General features: G+C 39.0%; 1 protein-coding gene across 2 annotated transcripts; it reads right to left on the bottom strand.

The window, feature by feature from the left end:
• Nucleotides 1-301: 301 nt before the first annotated feature.
• Nucleotides 302-11,627, bottom strand: LOC118310142 (inter-alpha-trypsin inhibitor heavy chain H3). Of its 2 annotated transcripts, XM_035632970.1 has the most exons (21): nucleotides 11,362-11,627; nucleotides 10,400-10,560; nucleotides 10,170-10,274; nucleotides 9,732-9,894; nucleotides 9,508-9,618; nucleotides 8,819-8,947; nucleotides 8,523-8,639; nucleotides 8,158-8,326; nucleotides 7,952-8,062; nucleotides 7,621-7,802; nucleotides 7,176-7,355; nucleotides 6,985-7,094; nucleotides 6,173-6,426; nucleotides 5,788-5,820; nucleotides 4,146-4,220; nucleotides 3,591-3,722; nucleotides 2,723-2,824; nucleotides 2,399-2,567; nucleotides 929-1,077; nucleotides 640-724; nucleotides 302-516 (listed from the first exon to the last, which is right to left on the bottom strand). In XM_035632970.1, exons 1-21 carry the CDS (start codon nucleotides 11,431-11,433, stop codon nucleotides 402-404), a joined length of 2,724 nt encoding a protein of 907 aa, XP_035488863.1. In that variant the 5' UTR covers nucleotides 11,434-11,627; the 3' UTR covers nucleotides 302-401. The 2 variants fall into 2 exon arrangements, with proteins under 2 accessions (XP_035488863.1, XP_035488864.1); XM_035632971.1 differs by lacking the exon at nucleotides 4,146-4,220 and having other exon boundaries at nucleotides 11,362-11,626.
• Nucleotides 11,628-11,647: the final 20 nt, after the last annotated feature.

Here is an 11,647-nt window from a genome sequence, read left to right on the forward strand (position 1 = left end):
TGCAGCCTAACTAGACACTGTTGGGGCTTGATTCCAATCCAAATCTTCTGAAGCACTGAGAAGTGAAGTGGGGATGTATTTGTTTTGCTGTTCAGTTCAAATATTAACAGAGTTTCTCCAGAATCGCTCCTTGAATTGCATGATTTTAACCCTTTAATTGTATGTGAATAATAAAGGTGAAGAAATTACTAGTGCCAAAAACATGCCTCGACAGATTCTTCTTGAATTTGAAAGTATTATTCTTTTCAAAATGAACCAGTGACATCATCTGACAAAAAGTTACAAGTTCAAGACAACCAAATATCTGGGATACCATTTATTTGTTTATGCTAATACATGGTGAATCGGCCTTTGCCTCAATTTCATTTGAGTACTTTCAAGCGATTCAACATCGTCTCCAGTTAAAGGTGTGTGACGATGAAATCATCCAGGGGTCTCTGCAGTGCATCCTCAGCAGATATGAGCCAGCAGGGCAGTGTTGGGGCAAGGAAATGACTGTAGTCGGCCGCACTGGATCTACAAAAGAAGATGTGAGTGCTCAACATCTTAGTGTATTAGAGTAATAATAGTGACAGCCGTCGCAAACAGCTCTCTTTATTATAACAACACAAACATACCAATGATACTGAACAAATGTACCTGCTGACGTGAATCTCCTGGTCATTGATCTTAAGTTTTGTTAAGGGAGTTTGCTGCACCTCCTCAACAACTGCTGGCTTTAGAACTGGACACACACAGGACAAACAATAAAGAAATGACACAGTAAAGCTGGTGCTTAAAGAGACACAGCACAAAGTATTTGTCTCTTTTCATAGATTATTTCTTCATCAACCACAGCAGGTGCAAACTTTGATTTAATGTATCATTGACCTTTTATTAAATCGTAAAGCAAATTAAGCATGTGCAGTTAAACGACCTTTTCACCCACCTAAAATTCCTTCAGTGTTGTTGTCAGATGACTGCTGTCTTATAACCGGCCACAGGAATTCCTCACCACCCGTCTTATGAAGTAAGATGACAATGCGTATGTCTCCGGCTGCAACATCAACTTCCGTGTTCCGCTTAATCACTGTCAAACTAGAAAAACATGCACCTTGTCTGAAGTCTTATTGAGTCCCCGCATGCCACCACAGGTCATTTCACTAAGACTAACCAAGCACTTTATTAGGAACACCTGTACATCTGTTTATACAGTACAATTAGCGGCAGATAAATGAATAGAATCATGCAGACACCAGTGATGAGCTTCCGTTAATGTTCACATCAAACATCAGAATGGGGGGAAATGAGATGGGTTTGGGTATTCATAAAACTGGTGATGTCCTGGTATTTTCACACACCACAATCGCTAGACTTTACTTAGAATGGTGTGAAAAATTTTAAACATCCAGTGAGCAGCTGTGGACACAAACTTGTTGAGCTGATAACAGCTATTGTAACTCAGACAACCTCTCTTCACAACCGTGGAGAGCAGAAAACAACACCTTTGAACCGTGAGGTCGAACTGTGCCTTTTTGCTGACGCACACAGATGGTATGAACCGAATTTGGCATCAACAGCATGAATCCATGGACTTGTCAACCGTCCAGGCTGTTGGTGGTGTAATGGTGTAGGAAATGTTTATTTGGCACTCTTTAATACCAACTGAATGTCACAGCCTATCTGAATATTGCAGCATGCCTCCCTTTGTGTTCATAATTTACCATTGTCTACAAGCATGATACATTATATCACACAGCAAAGGTCTTTTCTCAAACTGGTTTCACGACCAGGACAGTGACTTCAAAACACCTCAGTGGCCTCCCCAGTCACCACATCTGAATCCAATTGAACACGTTTGAGATGCAGTAGAATAGGAGACTGGTTCTGTGAACGTGCAGCAGACAAATCTGCAGAAATTATGTGATGCAATCATGTTGACATGGAGCACAATCTCAAGGGAATGATTCCTTCAACACGTGAAATCCCTGGCACTAAGAACTGAGACTGAATTGAGGCAAACACCAACCATATTAATACTCGACTGAGCCTTGCAGGTGCAGCAAAGCTGACAGGAGAATGAGGAAGAATCAAATCGATCAAAAATATTAGCTACATATCTACAATCAGCTGTGTGGGTAAACCACGGGGTGTAGGGCCTTCAATGTAAGTGTCAGCCTTAAAGAGCAATTCAGTTGTTTATAATAGTGATTTTATGAAAGTTATACATCACAAATATTTTCAGTGATTTGAGATGTTTGGTTTTTGGTTTGTCTGCCCTTATAATAAGTATATTTCCCAAAATGTCAAAGTATTCCTTTTAGAGTTTTTCTGATGTGACCTCAGTGTAGCCACAACCCTGTGCACACCACTGAATATCACCATAGCACAATTCCTGGCCATTATAATACGAGGTTACCTTCCAGCTGTGATGATCTCCTCTCCAGTGTGGCGTGTCACTTTCTGTCCATCTCGTACAATGATTTCATCAGTGTCAATCTTAATGTGCTGTTCTGTATTGAAGTGGATGGTGATATTTGTGAAGCCTCCATTTGCCACGGAATCAAGGTCCCCGCTCACGGACAGCTCTAGTGCACAAACAGAACAATAAGGATAATATGTACTGTTTAACTGACACAAAGATTCTGAGCAGGGGAAAAAAAGAATAACTTTCTATAAAAATGGAAAGCAAAAGGCAATAATTAAATTTTACTGCCTAGGCACAAAGAGGATCATTACTGACCCCTGCTGTGAAGTAGTGTAAGGCGTATCTTTCCAGAGACATCGAAGCACAGTGGAATAGAAAGGTTGTCAGCTTTTACAAAAAACCTGTGGGAAAGAGGAACTAGAGAGACACAGACACACAAAGTCACACAGCAGATTGAAACACATGACCTAAAAAATGAAATAGCTTTTTCTCTCAATATCCATTTTTAACGAAAGATGCATTATTGCGTGTTTGATAGTGGCTATTTACTCCAAATGTTGTATCTCCGGTGATGGTGAAAAGTACACATGTATGTTTCTTGTGACACAGGCATCTTAAAACATTCATGTGCTTGAATGACAATATTTGGAAGATGTTTTGGACCCAATTTCTTATTTAAAAATATACAACAAAAATGGGTTCTCCCTTGTGTACTATCTTTAAAATGTTAATTATAAAACGTTACAATAATTCTGCAGTTTTGATTTTATTTAAACTTAGAAAGGTGAAATAGACTACATTGACTGCACTGCAACGAAAGAGATGACACCTGCTATTTCTATATAAAAATAATAGCATGAACAAGGCTATAAAACACCACAGCTTTCTCAATTTCGTCCTGAATTGTGTTTCATTTTAATTCAGTAATCATAAAGTAAATTCATGCAGCATAATGTATTTTATAGTTCTGCCTTTCCCACACCACAGTAAAAAACTTGAGGCGTAATGTACACACATTTGTTTTTCAAGTCTTTGTTTCGAGAGTGTTGTAAACTATGCTATGAGGCAACCTATATTTTTACTTATATCATCATTTTTTTTTTTGTAATTTGTAATATTTTCTGATGCAACCGACATAGATAGATTCAATATGAACTACTCCAATTAATGTGTGATACTCTACCAGTAGTAGTAGTAGTAGTAGTAGTAGTAGTAGTAGCAGTAGCAGCATCAGTAGCCTGCAAAAGGAATACTGAGTCTTCGTCTTCTTCTTCTTCTTCTTCAGGCATATAATCAGCTGGCATATATAAATAACCTGTGAGTACATTTACACAAAGGCAATTTATTTTTAAAACAAAACCTCAGAGGATATTGTAGTAATTGAAGTGGAAATTGCATTAATTGACATTTATATTCTAACAACTGAATTCAACTTCACAGCAAACCCTGTTAAAATGTTCCTTTTTTTCATGTTGTTTTCTCCTACAAATGTGTTTTTCTATTTTAAAAATCTGTGAAAACAAGCTGATCCTTTTGGGGTGCCTGTAATTACAATTGTTCTGCGAAAAAAGTATTCATATATAATAATGTGATTGACATTATTGATAAAAGCCCAAATTTTGTTAAATATAGAAGATTGTATAGCCTTGGTGGATGAATGCATTGACTGTGTACTTATTAGTTGAACATTAGCGGTGCCATAATATTAGGAGAATGTGTCACACAAATAGAAGTTCACCTAGAGGTACAGTTACTGTTTTCGGCTGTGGTAAATGACGCATGAAGACATTGTCAGCCTGCCCTTTCCTGACAACTGGAAAATAAAGAGTCAAATGTAAGAATTCAAACTTTAAATATTACACATATCAAGTTCCTTTAGTCTTTGTTAGTATTACAAATGAGAAATTGACACAAAGAAAAAAAAAAGATTGTAACAATACATTTTGTAACTATAACAAAACTGTCTAGTATTCCTTTCAAAAACGACTTCCCCAGACAATCAGGGGTGCACCTGCTTGCATCTACAATCTCACATCATATGTGAGAGTGGACGGTAGATAAATACATTTAGAGCTTTATCCTTTAGGCTCAGCCAGACACTGTACCAATCCAATTGTCAATTTGACCATCCAAATCATCCCCGTGAGTAAACAAAGAACCAGAGATACTTATTCACTTTGAACTAACTAACTCCCAACCCAAAGAGTCTGATGGGGAACAGAGCAACATCATTGGCAAAGAAGTGATCATTCTTGTCGGAAACCAAAGTTGACCAAGATGGTGAGAGACTTATTGTACAGAAATTGTATTATTGAATAGAAAATAGCTCTCACTTTGGGTTGTACAGGGAGTGAATGGTTCATGGCATTGGCAGGAGCACTGGTTATTGAAGCAGTACCCCTCTCAACTCATGCTGATCGAAGGCTTCTCCACAAAGCTCATGTTACAAACTCAATGATGCTAAACACAGTTTATCAGATTCAATGCAATAAATGAGGTCAGATTTTATGAGACGCCATAAAGATGGGACAGGGTACGAGAGCTCACTAGCAAGGCCACTGAGCATGAGCGGAAACACAGTTGCAGCAGTGGATTGGAGTCAGACTACCAATGATGACACCACGTACAGTTTGCTGTTTACACAACTTTACATTGAAAATGTAATGTATGTACAGACTGTATGTTCTGTATGTATATATGTTGTGTGTATGTGGTCATAATTATTACGCTGTTATGTTTTTGCAGCTACAGAATAAACGTGTCTCATCAGATGTCAGTCAGAAAATCTGCACAAAGTCATCTGTTGAGCTGCAAAATCTCTATACAAAAAACAATTGTGTTGTTATATCAGAACAGTGCACCTGTGTGAGAAAGCTGAAAAGCATCCCCCTCACTGAGGTGAAAAAAACTCACATGTACATTGGCACTGTGTAAAGGTGGACACATCTAATACAGGAAGTTTAATTTGGTTATGTTCTGCTTTTATTTTTGGGAACCTCTGCTAATCTCGCTAATCTCTCTCATCTCTCTCTCTCTCTCATCTCTCTCTCTCATCTCTCTCTCTCTCTCTCTCTCTCTCTCTCTCTCTCTCTCTCTCTCTCTCTCTCTCCCTGTGTCAGACGGAGGGGGACAGGTCGAGAGCTTCCTCTGCAGCTCCTGAGAGACTGCTTTTTGGTTGTTCACCTGCCTGCCACATGTTGGCGAGGATGAATGAACTGTTTATAACTTGCTATGGTCAAGAGTAAATTCAGAGCCTTGAAAAAATATCACTGCTTGTCTGAAGTTGCTCATTTTCTCCATTAGGCTATACGCTATACTCAATGCCGTCAGCATTTGTAAGGGTCCACCACCAAAAACATTGCACTGCAGTATGTACATACCTGTAGGGGTACGAGGAATATTACGAAGAACTCCTGAAAAAGAAAAAGAAATCACCAGTAAATTAAGATACAATATAAATCAGTTAATGAAGTAGTTCATTTTTGTTAATCAAGTAACTGTTTTGATGCATAAGTGCTTATAATCATTTCAACATCCCACAGTTGAAATGAATTTCATGAATACACGTGCCATCCCCAAACTCAAAAGAGGGAGTCTATAGTTCTTATTAAAAGCAATAACTGTATTCATGTGTTGTAATTACACTACATGATATCAAATAATGCAGATGCACCTAGTCTGGAATAATAAATTGCCCTGATAAGAAAGATGAACTGAATGCTACTGAATTTGCAATGTGTTTGTTTTGTGTGTTATGTTGCTCACCCTTCACAGGTGGGCTCTGGCTCATCCCATGAAATCTCCTGCCAGAGCTTAGCATTAAGGAGTCTAGAGTATGTCTTAAGGGACCTCCGAACCCTGCTGGTCCACCTTCCCTTGGTTTATGGAGCACATCTGTGCTCTCTCCAAGAGGCTTGGTGACCACCATGGATGTAAGTGGGGTCACAAAGCTATACTTCAGCGACAGCTCCAAGGCCTCTTTCTTCACTTTATCCTTCTCCGCTTCAGATAACTGCAGCCTGTCACGAGGTGAGCATACTGTACTTTAAACATGATAGCTGACATGACAGTAACTCATCATACAATTGATTGTGTCTATATCTGGTGAAACAAATTAAGCGTGAGTCCTCAGTAGCTGTCTAGTGTCATCAGCACCATCACAAAAACATGAAAATTCCATTTTTTGTTTACTTCTGTGTAAAATTTCAAATATTGTATGGCAAATTTCAACTAGTAAACTTACCACTGATATCATAGTAAACTGCATACTAGTCCTCTGAAAACAGAAAGCTTGACAGGCATAGCAACCGTTCTTAAGAGGGTTTGGCCTACATTTGATCATCAGAAAATTACTCACCAACAATTCCCATGATCATTTAAGTCATAGCTAAATTACTAAACACTCCCTGATTCAAGCAATTTAAAGGTGTCGTCCTTGAGCTCCCGCAAAAAAGGTGATGGGCAATATATATATAATTATTATTTGACTCAACAGATATGTGATTATATACAAATATGAAGGTTGGAAGCATTTAATAAATTACAGGGGAAAAAAAGATGGCTGACATCACACTCACTCTTTCTCCAAAAGCTGTTTGACTGTGAGGTAGGCCCAGACCCTCTGGATGCGGTCGTCAGACACGGTCTCAGTGGCATTTGTGCCCAAAAACCTCACCGTTCTAGTCCCCTGTGAAAATATATAAACAGGGAATTTCACAAGAGGATTAAGAAGATTACAGCCCGATGTGCAGAGTGGATTGATCCTTACCGAGATTGCCACAACTTGTGGAATGAAGGTTTCAACGTCGTTGTCAAGGATCTGACCGGCCACTACAATCTCAGAGCCATTGTAATACTGACTGAAGTTAGTCTTGGTTAAATTGGTCCCACCCATATATATCATAGCCACATCTGTCAACAGAGGAGTGGCCACCTCTTCATAGAAACCCTGTTGACACAGAATGTGGTCACTATATGAATGTTTAATCTCTCCATAGCCGACCATGCTCGGTTTTATCAATCACTCAATCACTCAATCAATTTTTGGTCTGCTTTGTGGAACAGCTAGAGGAACCAGATGATTTGAGGGGCCGTACTGGTCCATGCAGTGCCTTATGAACTAATAAAACTATTTAATCGTAAAACTAGATGGTAAAATAGGAAAGAGCTATGAAAATGTGGCAAAGTTAAGATGCCAAACCAGTTGAGGATACCTTCAGCTGTAAATCAGCATCAGTGTCCTCATAAATCCGTCGTGCCACACCGTTGTTCTGCAGCGACATCGTCTCAAGGAACTTGAAATTCACATCAAAACCGAAGCCAAGACAGTAGAGTGGGAACTCGTCTGCGATGGCTTTTCTAACATTTGACTGTATTTTTTCCAGATTTGTCACACCTGCAAGGACACAGAACAAGTTAAACGTTTAGCCAAGCACAATCAGACAACTGATTTGAAAGGGTTCAACTACAACTTGCTGTTTCCTTTCTTTCTGAATGTTGTCTGTTGCCTCTTTAAGTATTTGTGCAAGTGTGGATTATTATAACCTGAATTTGGGTCTCCATCAGTGAGAAGTATTAGGATGGACGCTGAACCTTCTCTAGGATGTGCATTCAACATGCGCGCTCCTTCCAACACTGCTTGGTTGATGTCAGTGGCTAAAATTAGACCAAAAAAAAAAATCCATCATCCCTGCCATTCTGCTGTCAAATGTTGATATCCCAAAATAGATATTTTTATGGAAAAACCTCACCTCCTCTGTCTGTAATAGCCTCTGCAAATTTCTTGGCACTATGCAGGTTTTCCATGCTGGCCTGAAGAAGTCGTCGTTTCCAGTAAAAAATGCTGCTATCAAAAGTTATGAGACCAAAGAAGTCCTCTGCTGCCAGGTCATTCAAGATACGGATTAAAGCTATTCTTGTCTGGGGGGGGGGGGGGGGGGGGGGTGCATTAGAACTTTTACTTAGGTAAGACACCGTGTAATAATGTTTGTTTAATGTGTTTTCTTTACTGGGTACATCATAAATTTTAACTATAGAAATAACATACAGTCAAGTACTGAAAACTAAAGCTGCTTCCAATGCTTCAGTGGCAAACTGTCACAAAATCACACTGTACCTGTTGTATTTTTCTGCCATGCATGGAGCCACTTTGATCAATAACAAAGACAACGTTCTTTGGTATGCGGGTCAGACTACTTGGAGCAAAGTGATGAACAAAGTACCCATTTGATCTCTGTGTGAAATAAGAAGAAAGTTGTGAGAAAAAGAAAGGGGAAGATAAAATAGAATATCCATTTTTGTAAAAATCCCTAATGTTTTATTTAAATGCTAACACTTAAATAATTTCATTAGTGAAATGCTAACAGATTTACCAAAGGCAATATTTGTCAAGGAAATTAACTCTGGCTGTACCTTAAGGTCTCCCAGTGAGGTGTCTCTGTTGACATCATAAACAATAACTAGATCTCCATTCATTCCCTGCTCTCCACAGCTGTCACATGTTTTCTGTTGGTCCTCTGTAGGGTAGAAATACACCCACGCCTGCAAACAGGAAGAGTCAATGAATGGGTTTCTTTAAATAGATGAGTCCTCTGCCTTTCATCAACTTTTATTACTGTAGATTCATCTTTATGAACATTGCATGTTGGTTAGTATTACTTTTAACAATATGTAGTTCCCCATCTGCATTTTGCTCAGTGCAGACTGATGCAAAATGGATTTATATATGTATACTGTATATAGAATGAATGAAGGCATAAAATGAATGAGAGAGAGGTGCACAAGAATTCCTTTGTTGTTCCAATGGAACTGTGTTCATCCTTTCAATAACTCGGCCTTGTGTTATTGATTCTAAACAGTAGGTGATGTTTTTTTTGTACATTGTGTCTGTGCTATAGTTTCTGTCGATGTATTGTGTATGTTTTGTTGTTCATGGTGGCAAATCAGTTTCCCCCCAGGGGATCAATACAGTTGATCCTATTCTACAACTTCACAATAAGCAAGAATTTATTGTGCCATTATGTATGGTATAGTTGAACACTTGAATATTGCTCATAATAAGATAGCAATTAAGTTTAATACAGATCACAATTTTGCTGTACCTGTTTGTCTGCATGTGTTAATGTGATTGCATTAGCCAGAGCTTTGGTGCTTAGTCCTCCTTGAACCTTAATGAAATTGATGTGGGCTTGCTCATGAACGTATACATCAACCTGGCATTGAGAAAAACATGAAAGAGTTAGATGCTCTGACCATGAAAGCTGTTGTTACCCCATCATGTATATCCTGGAAGACCACTGAAAAGACAAAGACAGGAAAGACCCACCTTGAAGTCCTTGACAGGTTGCATGGGGCGAGCGTGGATTTGCAGCTTGTAGTTGCCAAGCCTGCGTCTGAGCAGCTCCTCATATGTGAGTTCAAAAGTCACCTTTTTGTGAGCAGCCACAGTCACAGAAGTCTTAAATTCTTCCAGGGTCCTTCCCACAGAACTGCAACACAGACAATCATATAGCATTAAATCACTGGTCACCACTTCTTTCTGACTTGTGACCCTGTACAACAAAAGATCCTCCATCACAGGTTAAAGCCTTAGTGTGGGAATTAATTGTGAGTAATTCAGCTAAAGAGTAACCTTTCCTTCTCAGATTATTTCATAACAGGTATTTAGTAGACCTTAAGATATGAAAGTAGCTTTTGCAAGAAAATAGGTTTCAAGAAAACCTGTGTAAGACTTGGCAATTCATTTATCCATTGATCTGTGTACCTGACAATCCCAGCACTCTGTCCGCGGGACACAGCCTCAGTGTACTGCTGCTGAGCTTGCTCCTTAGCTTTCACAACACCATCATACATCTCCCCATCTATAAACCTGAAAGAGACCAGGATACAATTCTTATTTATGCACGTACACCATGATTTATTCAAACTATTTGAATGTGTAATTCTTTCTGTGCAAATTCCTGTAAATATTCAGGTCATTTTTGCTTAACATACATTCTGAATTTACTGATGAAGGCATTCTTGGGAATCCGGACTTGGAATTCTATTTCCTTCGACTCGTCCATTCGATTGGCCACGCGGCTTGTAACGACAGTGGTGGCATAGCGACTGGTTACTGTGGAGTTGATGTGAAAGCTGTAGATGTCCCAGTCATCCTGAACAAATACGGCAGGCACATTTCACAATATTGTTGTTATTTTAAGAAAAAGGCATTATTGATTCCCGGGTGATGAAAAGCTGAGCAAACATCAGTTGACTGTGAAAAACAAGGAACTGGTGGGTGGCAACGGTGAAATCTCATTGGTCTGACTGCAGAAACACCCAGTTCTTGTTATTTTTCATTTTGATTTAACAAGGCAATTACTTTGTACACGAACAGTACTTTTGGTATACGTGTGCTTTCGCAAATACACACACAACATTTACATTGACTTACTAACTTTTACTTAACTTAACCCTGGCACTTATTAAGTCTGAATCCCAAAATGTAAAATATTTGCAGCATATAGCGACCATGCTTTTGGTCCGCAGAAGGGACATGAGATCTCAACTGTGACTATGCGAATAGATTTATGTCTTGACTAATGTGCGTTCAAACTTCAAAACCAAAAACTTCAATATATTCATATGAACAATATGAAACAACATTGAAGATAGAGAGCCAGGAGGTCCTTCAACCTGCGCCTCTTGAAGTTTATCAGAGGCAGAGTTGAGTGTGTTGCAATTTACAAATACTGACCTACAAAAAAACTTTAGAACAAGTCTCAGAAATCTGTTATAACTGCCAGTCAAAATGAATCTGCAGTGATATATATATACATATATATATATGTGTGTGTGTGTGTGTGTATATCTCTCTCTCTCTCTCTATATATATATATATATATATATATATATATATTAGATTTCCTTTCCTTGCAGTGTTGTGCTCTGTCTTTTAGAGTTTGTAACCTTACCTTGTTTGGCAGTGTGGTAACCAAAGCCAGCAGCAGCCCAAAGAGGGTGATTTGCACCACAGCTCTCTCCATGATGGCTCCCACCCAAGTGCAGCCCAGGCAGCTGAAAATGTCTTTTAAACTCAAACGAGCGAATATGAGTACATCTCTTTTTAAAGGGCAGACTCTTTCGCTCTCTCCTCCTGGCTCACTTGCATACAAGTGAAGAACACACTCACACCAACGCACACAAACTCACTCCCACCCACACACTCATTTTCTGCACAGCTAACAAAACAGGTTGACA

This window comes from Scophthalmus maximus, chromosome 6, assembly GCF_022379125.1.
Source record: "Scophthalmus maximus strain ysfricsl-2021 chromosome 6, ASM2237912v1, whole genome shotgun sequence".
Classification (NCBI taxonomy): Eukaryota; Metazoa; Chordata; class Actinopteri; order Pleuronectiformes; family Scophthalmidae; genus Scophthalmus; species Scophthalmus maximus.